We start from the raw sequence: 13,152 nt of genomic DNA, 5'->3' as shown, positions 1-13,152 counted from the left end.
AAGAAGTTGTGTTTTGTATGTGGGTAAGCGTACAGCTTAACCTCAAACTGTTTGAATGAAGGCGGGAGAAGGACGATTTCCAACTCATCTCCCCTCAGGGCAGGAGGAAATTTAATTATGAACCAGACAGTTCATTATTAACGAGTTATTTGATCCCGGTGTTAAGATAATTTGAAGCAGTCTGAACCAAAAACGGTATCATATCCCCGGCAGCACAGTAATGAAATTAATGAATGCAATCGAAACCTGCATTGAGTTGCTCCTGCGTTTAATAATTTAAACATTTTCTCATTTTTTCGGTAAGTGTAACCGTATCTCTATTTTATTCCCGTATCCACGTTCGAGTACATTTCCCTAATTGCGTGCCAATTGTTGTTATCAATTAATAAACCATGTGGCCCCATTGATGGCCGGCCCCCACAGTGCTGCTTGCTTTTCCTACCAATCCATTTTCGTCGATAATTTCATCTGCACCATCCATCTGAACCGATCCACGCGCGGTCGTCGTATCCACCAACATATTCGATTGAATAGAAACGACCACTCCTAATCGTCACCCTCAGAGGAAGCCCCCTGCTGCTGGATGCTATCGATTTGTGAAATTGGTAAACCCCATAACCAGTGCTGTGTGTGTGTGTGTGCTGTACCGAACTCAGGCCTGTGAAGCCCATTATTCCGGCATGCTTTGGTGGTGGCATTGGGTGTTTAGCGGTTGTTCGATTGTCCCATCGATTTATTAATTGACGATTGCAAAATGCATGCCGCCAATACTGCTCCACGCGGCCCTGTTTTACCAGTGGTTGTACAGTGGCTTGTAAGGGGATGGAAAACTGGAACGCGTACCATCAATGGCGTTTATTTATTGCGCTTAGTTTATAGTAAGTGGATTGGGCGAAATGCAATTGGCGAATTGACACTTCGTTACAATTGTATGGTAAAAAGGGAAATAAAACGATTGTTAATTTGTTGGTCTCAAATTCATCATTTTCAGTTTCAAAATAATACATACTTGTTTAAAACTAGACTTCACTTTTAATATTTTGTGCTAGATTTTACGCGTCAATAGTGACTATGCTAGATTTTATGATCAATAGTGCAAAGAGTGACGATTTTTATCAATCAGTTGCCAAGACAATGGGTATGTTAAACAGTTTAATCTATATTTTTTTGAATTTTTCTCTAAAGGCCATTGTTACGTCATTCTATATGTTTACGATTTTTCTATAAATTAAAGTTAATTCACGACTTTTATGCAATCCATTGATGTCTCAAAAATATCAAAGAAAAGTTGATGTTTCATGTGATGACTTTTCTAAGTCATTTCCGAATGTAGACATCATTATTGACCGCCTGCAAGATGTTCGTCAACAGTGTCATATATTATATTGACATCACAATAAAATTTCAGTTTTTACGCATGATTTTCAACATATCACAGATACCTGTTAAACTCAATTCAGCTTGAAATGTGTTGTAAATCATGTGGAAGATTTGAAATATTATTGTGATTTAAATGGAACATTTGACAGATGTTGAAAAACATCTTGCAAGCAATGAAAATAATGTTACATTTGGTAACATTTTCAGAATTCCAATTCTTGCTCATGATTTTCAACACATCCCAAAGAACTGTCATACTCAATCCAGCCTGAAAATCCAATGTTGAAAATCCAACGTGCAAAAACTGAAATTATTGCGATGGAAATAAACTATTTGACAACATTCGAGATTTCATCTCGCAAGCAATGAAAATGTTGTTGACATACACTCGAAAACCTCTGTAACCACAGATTAGGGGCAAAATGCGCATACAGCAACAAAACATGAAACGTCAAAACATTGAGGAACTATAAAACAGTTTGAATTGACCCAAAAAAACATGGAATTTGTACAGTATTGGCTGCATCTATTTATTAAAAAGATGCATTAACTTTCTTAATTTATTTTGCATACATTACAGGGAAATATCATATCATTTTAAAATATGCCTTTTAAAACTTTGACGTATTCTTGCAGCACGAATTAAAGCTTATGTACGAACTGGCAATACTAATAATCTTTTTGTCTGTTCATCCTTAATTCATATTTTTTTCGATTGCTGGTTTAACAATGGTTCATAAAACTTACGTGGTGTTGATACTACTCAATAAATACATCTTGAGTCTTAGCTGAGCCTTAGCTTCGTTTTCTCTTAGTGCTCATCTGCCCCGGCGTTCCCCTACTCAAACTTACTCACAGTATGATGAAAAATCGAATGTTATATTAAGCTTAATCTTATCTAGGATTAATTACGTACTAGAGAGAGTTACGTACAGTAAGAGTTAGCTACATTCAATTATTAATCAACAATTGACTGCGAAATGTTGGGACCCATCTATAACTGTATTGTTGAAAAACGCGGTGGATTTTTTAGAGAAAACACTTTATTTACTGTTATGAGGTTAAATCAAAAAATTAGTCCACATGTACCGATTGTCGAATTTCAACTAAAGGCTAGGAGCGGACCAATCCTCCTCCTTATCTCCTAATTTATAGTTTTTATCCTCCCTCTCACTCTCTTCTCTAGCGTTGTGACCTGACAGACTGTTGGGCACTGGTGAGTTTCCAACATGTATAATTCTTATACTACAATCTTATTTTAATACTGATACAAGCATTTACATACGCCAATAATGTTTCAATTTGTACATTATGTGTATCAGTATTCATTTTCGTTATTTTATTTTTCTTCAAGAGGTTTGCGTGAATCCTTTGCGGACATGCGAACCCACTGGTGCGTGTACAGTATTTCAAAACATTCCACTAGCAGCAGCACGTGTAAAGGATTTCCGGCCTCACGCATGCATGAAGAGAGCGTGTCACATTGACAGCTCAGTATGGATTAAATTATTCATCAAATTCTCCTCTGAAAGCGATACAAGCCGAGCAAAAGAGTATGAAATGAAAGAGAGCGAGGAATATCTTTGCTTGCCCCACAGTGATTTTTCTTCCTTGTTTTTTTTGTATGCTTTATACTTTAGGTCACAGCAAAAGCACATGGCCACCAGCGCTAACCAACACACAGAAATTTGTTGTGTTTTGTTGATTTTTAATTATAGCATTTCAAGCCCTCGAAACCGGAAGACGTTAAAGAGTTGCATTGATTCAAAATCTCAGATTCGCTCGTACGTTTGTATGTGTGTGTGTGTGTGTGTGTGTGATTCAAATGCACCACACTACCCAAATGCAGCACCCGATTGTTGTCGTTTTTTTTGGTTCGTTTTCGAAACAGTTTTCCGCAACAAATCATGCACGCGGCAGAAGAAGTTGCATTGCATCTCGCACGAAAACTGCGGCAAAACGCGGCGTGCAGCAGCGTATCGCGTGACGTTAGCACAGTTCTAGGACCCTTTTCCTTCCCCCTCCCGCCCACCAACCCCCCATCCCACCCTTGGGCGGGCGGACGCGGTTGCACGCGGGAAAAAGTGAGAGAAAACGAGAAAAAGTGCGAGCGGCGTGAGCGGGCGCAATAACAATAACGCACGGAAAATCTCTCCCTCTCTCGCGCCCGATTGAACCGATTCCGGTGCCGAGAAGTGCCGAAAAAGCAACCCGATTCTAACCCGATCGGGAGAACCCGCGGTGGTTGGGCTGGCCACACTGCTTGGCCCAGCCGAGCACGACTGCCGTGTGTTTGCGGTACGGTCTGCCATCAGTGTGTCAGACGGATCGGCAGAAGCTTGGCCTCGTGCTTCGCTTGCTTCCACGTGCGCGCGGTGCGCTACAGTACAACAGCGGTGTGCCAGTGTGCGGGGTAGTGTGTGGGACACCCCCGTCCCTCCCCATCACGCACCTACTCAGCAGTGCAAGCGAAAGGACGGAAAGGACCTCACGGGCATACGGCAGCACGCATACAGAACGACGCAAAGACGGTGCTTGTGGACTAAAGTGTCTAGTCCTTTCGGGTTGGTGTGGTGTGCGTTGCGTGACAGTTGAAACGATTTGGCGTATTCGCGTGATTGCCTGTGTGTACATGTGCCTGTGTGTATAGTGTCCGGCGTTTAAAACAAACTAACTCTCTATACTTTCCTTGTTTTTTTTTCCTTACGAAATCCGACGTCTTCCAGTCCAAAGAGATTTGCCATTGAGACTGCTATTTTCGTGTCTGTGTGTGTGTGTGTGTTTGGGTCGTTTCTTTGTGTGTTCTGAAGCAAGAATTTTAAATTAAAAGCACGAAAGCACGAACTCCTCGTCTGCCCAGTTTAACCTCCCAAACAACGAATGGAATTAGCAGAAGTCTTTGCCAAGTGTCACTCGCTCCAATTCCACTGTCTGCTACGATTTTGCCACACGGAGAGGGAAAATATATATGGGACAACGCGCGCTCCGCCCCCTTTGGATTTGTGCCCGTCTAAAACAAACCAATTGTCTTCCCAGACCTTGACTGCCCCCGGTGGGAGTGGTGGTTTGCTCCCTCAACTTCAATAAGGTTTCTCCCAATCAAACCTGTGCGTTGGCCGTGTACGGTTCCAGCGGTTAACTAGAGTTTCAGTGAAATCATCTGCAAGATTCTTTATCGATTGGTGGACTCCCATCATCCCCACTTACAGCCACCATTAGAGTGTGTGTGTGTGTGTGTGTGTAGTGTTTGGATCGACTTGGAATCCGATTCCAACAGGGACATCGTGTTCCGTCTGTTCCGCGGCCGTGTGTGTTTGCTTTGGAGAACACGTTGCCTTGAGCGAGCGGGCGTGTTGCAAAGTTCATTAGAAAGTGCTTAAAAATTTAACACAACTCCAAACGGGGAGCGACAAAACACAACCCCTTGAAGCAGTCAACCATAGGCGTTTCAATAGGAAAATCGGGAAGGAAAATCGACTTCACTTTTTGGTTGGTCGACACAAATTGGCCAACCTCACCACATTCTGATGTGATTTGGTACAACAATACAACAAACCCTCCCGCAGAGAGTGGTGATGATAGTCGATTGGTCGATGATAATGGTGATGGTGACGATGAATGATAAAGTTCCGGAAGCCGCCGTCAGAGAAGGAAAAGCGACAACAACAGAAGTGGAAAAAATCGAAACGAAGCGACCAAAATGTGATCTTGTGAAAATCTAAAGCAATATTAGAACGTAAGAAAAGCAAAGGCTTTGTGTGTGCGTGTGTGAGAAAGAGAGTGCGATAAAATGTGTGAGAGAAAGAGAGAGGGAATGTGAAGAGCGTGTGGAGTGCAGAAACATTTTCCACCACCACCACCAATCGGTCTCGCGCAAACCAAAGGGGCAGTGTTGTTGTGTTTTGCTGCCGCCGTTCGGTGAAAACAACACTAACTAACACATCTGGTCAGAAAGAGAAAAGAAGAAAAAAAACGGGGAGAAAAATTAAGCGGCCACATCATGTTCAAATCATTAGCGGAACGGTTTTCCTTTCGGCGCACCAGCTCCGTGACGGCAGATAGGTAAAGATAGTTGCCAACCATGGCATGCTGAGTTGGGGTTTTGCTTCATTTTCTCTTTGCACAGACGACGCTTTTTGTCGGGTTTTGCACAACTTGCTTAAAGAATAATTTATACAATTGGGGAACAACACCTCGTGGTGCGTTTTTCACCGTCGCCTGTGTGTGTGTGTGTGTGTGTATCTGCGGTGGAAATATTATTTATATACTCAGTGTCTCAGCTGCTCGCTCTGGGGTTTTTTTCTCGCCCCCCCTCAAAGTAGTGTTAGTAGTGCGCAGAGTGGAAAAGCCCTTTTTTCACCCTTTTTTGTATGTAAGGGATAGAGTTCTGTGTAGGGTAGAACTACTACAACTACTACTACTACTACCACCACCAACAGCAGCAGCAGATGGATAATGACGACAGTGTGACGCCATAAACTAAAGGCTCTCCCGCCCCGTTTTCCCTTGCTTCCGAACCTTCCATTTCCTTCCGCCGTTTGTGCTGGAAGCAATTTTCCATCCTCCTCCTCTTTCGGGTGAAATTTTCCTCCCCCAGTGAGAGAAGAACTATATATGTGTGTGTCTGTGCTTGTGTAAAATGCACTGCTGTCAGCTGTAGTTGTACATACACACACATCTATATATTTATAGTTGTTCCTCTGCCTCTTTCGCTCTCGATGTGTGTCTGTTGTGTTGTTGCCGTCGCTGTACCTTTACGATTAAGATATTAAGAACGTGTTTTTCACCGAATGCACATACCACATACCACAACCTTTATGTTTACTTTTCCCTTTCGCTGCTGCTTCTCCCCTCTTCCCCATGCACTTGAAATATCACCCACACGAGTGTTGTGCGCGCGAGGTATTATCGCGGTGGGTGGTGGCCGATTTTACAATCTTTCTTCATGCAGTCCCGTCGTGGTGTGTGATGGGGGGAGTTTGGTGTGTTTGATTTTATTACTCACTGCCTCCCAGCTCCCGTTGGGAATTTTGTATATTTCGGTTGTGTTCACACCAATTCCCTTTTTTGGGTGACGCAGGGTGGAGGCAGCAGACCCTTTCGCTGAGCTCATCTCGTTCGGCGGTCCGTGTATGGTTGAGTAAAACAAGGGGTAATGAAACTACAATGTGCTAGCGAGATATGGGGAATATGGCACATGCCAATAAATGCACCGCCGATGCGCTTGCATTGCAACATAAAGGTCGCCTTTCTTTTTTACCTTTCCTTTGGTTTCGTTTGGTTTGCATTATTAAAATAGGTGACTGTGGGGGACAATAAATAATATAATGCTTGGAGCTCTCCTGCGAATTGTTGGTAGACGGGTAATCTGTGCAAAAGATGTCAATATTTTAGCTCGGAATATAACGACACTTGGAGTCGTTGAGTATGGTTCTGCAGATTATATCATAATATTATTAAATTGATATCATTATTTCGTCACGTTTGTCTATCTTGGGCTAGAAAGGTAATGTTCATTTGATGAACTGAAGACTTGTAGAACTCTTACCCTCAAAAGATGTCTTATTCGTGGTCTCTTACGAAGTGGCCACCGGTAACCCATTAGGAATAGTCATTAAAGGTCAAATTTTGGTAAAATTTACTAAACCCGTGCTCTCCAACATTTTTAGGATCGTGGACCACTTGGCTTTGAGAATATGTTTGACGAGGCCCACATCTATAGAGGGCGTACAATTTTGTAGAATTAGTACAAAGTTTTTCATTAAAAATATGTTTTAATCTTAGTCAGAAGATAGGGGATAGGTAGGCTTTTTTTCGGTCTTGTAGGAGCTGCTGCGTGGGACCATTAGAAAATGGAAAGTATTATATGTTGAATGATTCTGAATGTTTTCAATGCATAGAAACAAAGATTTATTTGATTATTAGATAATCATAATCATATTTTTTTTAATATGAAAGAAAATCCTCAATATAAGTAAGAATGTACCTCAGGCTCTACAGGGTGGCATTATAGAAATAATACTTGCAGGTCACAACATTTCGGACAGAACATTGATTATTCTGGAGCCACAATTGAATTGCTTGTGTTCATGGAGTTGCCATCAATGGCAATCTTTCGACAAAGGCATAAAGATCAACAAGAAGTACAATTTAGAACACTCAAGGCTTCCATCCAAGGCCACTTGAAACCATTACGCTAAGAGCTTTTGCTTCCAACAGGATTCAGCTCCAGTCCGGAAGGCTTCGATCATTCAAGAGTGGTGCAAGGAGCATTTGCCATGTGTCATCAGTTCATCAGGAATGGTCTCTGCTACGTCTCCGGATTTGAACCCTTTGGATTTTAGCATATGGGTTCAAATATCCATACTAGGAAAGTTGGGCGAAGTAAAACATTTGAATTTGCATGGATTCAAGTTAGTTGAATCCGAAAAGAGTGAGTCACTAGTCGAAATAGTTAGTGAGTGAGTTGAATCCAGAAAGAGTGTGTAATTAAAAAATTCAAATAAACTATTAGTGCTGATTTGAATGCATATTGTCACTTGCAGCATTCAACTCATTGGGTCGGTCCCGTGGTACAGTCGTCAACTCGAACGACTTAATATCATGCCCGTCATGGGTTCAAATCTAGTATGGACCGCCCTCCCGTTGCAAAGATTAATTATTCGGCTGCGTGGTAATGAATTAATTCTCAAATGCCTGTATAGGCTATAGGCCGGTATGTCCGCGAAGGACGTTACGCCTAATACAAGAACATCATTGTAGTAGGTGCCAGCAAGTCTCTTGTTGCCCTATGTCTATGTAACTCACTCTGTTAACTGCTGCTGAAGACGTCAACGCCGATAGTGGCAAAGACGGTCCTACAAAGTGATATTGAGTTTACACGGTACATACATAACAGCATCTGTGTCGTTAATGGCCAAGATCATGAACTGTTACCATTATATGTTTATTAATAGCAAACCCATCCAACGGGCACAGTAGACACAAGTAGCAGGCAAAGAGGTTAATGAGCTCTTGTAACGATGTACCGAAAAAAATGGCCAAAAATTACTACTGGAAGTGGCGATGTCTTCTCCACGCGGTAGATACATTACTATCATCATCACACTGTAACGTCATTTAGTCAATGATGGCGCCCGGAAAGTGATTAATGTGTTAGCAGTTCTGCGAAGGTATCTAAGTGTATTACATTATTGTGCAAAAGGGCATATAATACTGACGATTCGTTTAAATAAATGATAGCTAAATGGTTCTTGAATAGAGCTTCGCTCTTAGCAATTACTCTCTATGGATCGTCTTACCTCGTAAACACGCACCAATCTAAACACGGTCGAGAGAGAGATAGTTCGTTTCTACTATTTTGCAAGAAAAAAGGATCATCATATTTCTCTAAATATATGATCGATCCAACTTTTATGTCCCTCTTTCAATAACACATAAACTAAACCTCACCGCCCCATGGCCATGGATGCGCAAAAACATGCCATCTAATAGGTAGATCGATATAAACAAAATAACATATTGTTAAGCATCGGGGAAAAAAACGACCAACCATTAAAGAAGCCGGTCGGGTCTTTCTGTATGCGAGTGTGTACCAGGTACGGGTTAACGACACACGCAGGATGGTACCGGCAGTCGGGCCCACTCTCTGCAGATACGTTACGGGCTCCCAGGTTTACCTTACGACCTGATGGCGACCACTTATCCTTAACTCTACGGATTGCAGTTTATACTCATTGCTCGGAATCTAGCATTTGGTGTGTGTGTGTTTGCCTGTGTTCACCATGCAAAGACATGCCGTTATTCCACCCCCTCGGGAAAGCCTCTCCAAAACTTCCACCATATGCCTTACACTACTAATCACGTCCCATCTTTCGCTCTTGCTCGTTTCGTGCACCCAAAAGCAACGGTAGTGGTTATCGATTTGCTTTACTTTCTACGATTCAGGTACATTACACCATCGCACTTTACCATCATGCTTACACTGCTGCGTACAGAATAGGCACGTCACTGCCATTTGCCTGTTCGGTGTTTGCAAAACCCGTACACGTACAGCGTACCCGGTGCTGCCACCTTTCGGATTTGCGTCCTCCTTTTTCCTTCTTGCTGAGTCCCCGAGGGGTTTGTTTGTTCTTGTTGCACTCTCTGAAGAGGAACTGCTTCCGTGTAGTATGTTTCAATGTTTTTTTTTCTTGTACAGAGTTTGACGGTTTGTTAGAACGGTCATTTTTATTTTCACAACTTTTCCTTCCCAGCTGCTGCTGCTGCTGTTACGTGAGCTTTTTTGTGATTTCGCTTTGCTTTCTCCATTTTTTTTTGTTCTGCGCTTAGTAAACGTTACCTAACTTATGCTTGCTAAACCCGGCACGGTACGACGGTGTGTCCTTCCGTCCGTCGTCCCAAAATCCTTCACCAGTTGGACGGGCGCAAATGCGGGGCAGCAGGAAGGGGGAAAAGGCAAAACAAAACAAAAAATCACCCCCCAGGAATTTCTATTTGTTTTGCGCATTATGTATTTTCTCCCCATTCATCGCCGCGGACGGTTCAGCACACCGCCAGCAGATTGCAGATTGAAATTTATTTTATTTCCTTTTTGCTTGCTCACGTGGGTCTTGCGCGCCCGTTTGCTGTCCGCAGTGGCGCTGCCCGAAACACGCGGTGGGTGCTTGCTGCGCCTGGACGATGGATGGCGGCGTACTGGGCGAATATTTATGTTGCCGATCCCGTGGTCAATTATCGGATGTGCGTGTGTGTGTGTAGGGGGGGGGGGGCACACGAGTGGCCCAATACAAATGCAATACAAGCGGATTATAATTTATCGCAAAAGGATGATTGGCAATTCATACGCGCCATCGAGAGAGGTCTGTTTGGTACGAAATAATGAATTAAATGGGCCCATTCGCTTAACGTTTTCGTTTGTGTTGTGTTCAAGTGAGCTTTCAACGTTCGTGCTGAGCGATGATGCTTGAGCACATAAAAAAGTCCTATGAATAATTCAGACCTTGAAATTTAATACCATCAATGGACTGACAAGGACAAAAATAAAAAAAAATGAACTGTGATTTCATATAAGAAGGATTTAAAATTGTACTAAAAAAAGCATTAACGCTTCATAAGTTGAACTAAAATTCTATACCCTTAATTGCCACGCTTCATTTCTAGGCTGCTGTTGGGCAATCTGCATTTTTTTCAGATCGGAACTAAATTCTTCTCGGAATGAAAACGTGTAGATCAATCGATGTACTTCCATAGAAGCAGATATGGCTTATTTGGCAGGCATACTTGCTATGAAAGGGATGGTACGGTTGTTGGAGCCATCGTGTCTTTCGAATAAATCACTGGGCCACTCCATCGGGGTACTTCCCTACACATTAATACATATTATTTGGTAATCTAATCAATGCACAGCAAAATCTAACGCTGTTTTGTTCAAGCACAAGTAGGTGCAAAAAACCTATTTCCCAAATTTATACGAACTTTCGGTTGAATTGTCTGTTGTTTGGAACGAAACATACTTATTAATTCTGGAACGAAATTCGCATGGAAATCACTACACTATCACTGTCGAGATTTAGCGTCGATCGGCTCCAGGATCGATTAGTTCCGTTATCGGAACAGGTATAAGAACAGCATCTTTAGCATCTGGTATGAGTTCGATATCAGTTCGAAGACCTTTATAGGCTCGGCATCAGTAACAAGGCTGGTATGGGGTTAATTTCACTTTCAAGATCAATATGGGTCCAGTATCTGGTGTGGATTCGGGATCAGTTTCGAGGATCGGAACCTAAGATGGTTATGAGTTCAAAATCAGTTCCAGATCATTATGGATTTGGTTTAAGTTCCAAGATATTTATGGGCTCGGTATCAGTATCAAGACTGGTATGGGGTCAATTTCAGTTTCAGGAATAATATGGGTCCAGTATTTGGTATGAATTCGGTATCAGTTCCAGGACTGGTAGTTCCGCATCAGTTCCAGGACCGTTATGAATTCAAAATTAGTTCCAGATCCGATCATGGATTTGGTATGAGTTCCAGGACCGTATGAGTTTAGTATCAACTCAGGATCGATATGAGTTCAATGTCAGTTCCCGGATGGATTTAGGTTACACATCAGTTCCAGGGCCGGCCTGAATTCAGGATCAATGCCAAGACGGTTAGAGGTTTAACATCAGTTTCAGTACCAATAAGGGTTCAGGAATTGTTTCTCTGAATGTGTCACTTGAATTGAATGGACTTCTGGGAATTGCGTTAAGCAGCCCTGTAACCAGTCCAAATAAACTAGCAAACATCTAAGTATATTTAATTTCTTGTAAAAAAAATCCCACATTGTCTGACATATGTAATTTTTGTCATAAATTCTTATGAACATAAATTAAATGTCCTATTTAGCATCAAATTAGGAGCTTATTTCATTAAAATATTATTCCTCTAACACTAATCTTTTATTCCATGCCCCTCTCGCTCTCTCTCTCTATCCCCTTTCAGCAACACACGCACGCTTTCCGAGCACACGGGCCGCCTGTCGGGAGAGGAACAGTATGCATCGGCCGAGGACAGCACAAGCAACTCGCTCAAAAAGCAGGACACCATATCGGCGGGCCAGAGTGGAGTCGTGGCCCCCCTATTGGTCGGTGCCGATGGTGTTGCGACACGCCCCACACTGCACGAGGCAGGCCTGCCTGCCGCCGTATCCGGGTCCGGTGTGCCGCGCCGCTCGTACGACTCGAAAGCCCTACCGATCCGGACCGATGGCAGCCTCGACTACGATGCCTTATATGAAGACGAGTCGGACAACGATCTGTCGATGGAGTCGCACGGTTCGGTCGTGACCCATCTGCTGTCGCAGGTGAAGATCGGCATGGACCTGACGAAGGTCGTGCTGCCGACGTTCATCCTCGAGCGGCGGTCGCTGCTGGAGATGTACGCCGACTACTTCGCTCATCCGGATCTGTTCCTGCGGATAGCGGACCTGAAGGAGCCGCGCGAACGCATGATCCAGGTGGTGCGGTGGTACCTGAGCGCGTACCATGCGGGGCGCAAAAGTTCCGTCGCGAAAAAGCCGTACAATCCGATCCTGGGCGAAATTTTCCAGTGCCACTGGGATATTCCGGAGCTGCGTAAGTGCTAGGCCGTGCGGGCGAATGGAAAAGTGGTCGAAGAGTATAGTTATTTGATTTTTTTTTTTTCGTTTTAGCAACCGGTGACGAAGCGACAAACGTGGAGGTTAAGGATGGACCGGTACCATGGTGCCGCAGGGATCAACTAACCTTTATTGCCGAGCAGGTCTCGCATCATCCTCCAAGTACGCAGCAATTTCCTGTCTAAAAGTTACAACATCTTCTTTGACTGTATGCCATTTGCTTCCTTCCGTTACAGTATCAGCGTTCTATGCTGAGCATTACAACAAAAAGATCAGCTTTTCGGCGCACGTGTGGACAAAGTCCAAGTTTCTCGGCCTCTCGATCGGTGTGCACAACATTGGCCAGGGCACGGTAACGCTGTGTGATCTCAACGAGGAGTATATCGTCACATTTCCTAATGGTTATGGACGGTAAGCATGCGAACACGAACATCTCGCGAGGCACTTTTTTCAGTTGCAACACAGTCATTGACAAGAGCGTTTACGTTTCAGATCGATCCTAACAATACCGTGGATTGAGCTCGGCGGCACGGTTACCATCACCTGTCCCCAGACGGGCTACCGGGCCGACATCGACTTCATTACAAAACCGTTCTACGGTGGCAAGAAGAATCGAATACAGGGCGAGGTAA

The 13,152-nt window shown here is 43.4% G+C and overlaps 1 protein-coding gene across 1 annotated transcript in view; it reads left to right on the top strand.

The window, feature by feature from the left end:
* LOC121594473 (oxysterol-binding protein-related protein 9) overlaps nt 1–13,152 on the top strand; it is a 47,215-nt gene that overhangs the window by 30,821 nt on the left and 3,242 nt on the right. The window contains exons 9-12 of the mRNA XM_041917737.1: nt 11,866–12,497; nt 12,575–12,682; nt 12,757–12,931; nt 13,013–13,148. Coding sequence (XP_041773671.1) covers nt 11,866–12,497; nt 12,575–12,682; nt 12,757–12,931; nt 13,013–13,148 — 1,051 coding nt within the window. The remainder of the gene's footprint in view (nt 1–11,865; nt 12,498–12,574; nt 12,683–12,756; nt 12,932–13,012; nt 13,149–13,152) is intronic.

The sequence above is a fragment of the Anopheles merus genome, chromosome 2L (assembly GCF_017562075.2).
Source record: "Anopheles merus strain MAF chromosome 2L, AmerM5.1, whole genome shotgun sequence".
Taxonomy (NCBI): domain Eukaryota; kingdom Metazoa; phylum Arthropoda; class Insecta; order Diptera; family Culicidae; genus Anopheles; species Anopheles merus.
The sequence above is the reverse complement of the archived record's forward strand: the minus strand, read 5'-3'. Positions and strand labels throughout refer to the sequence as shown.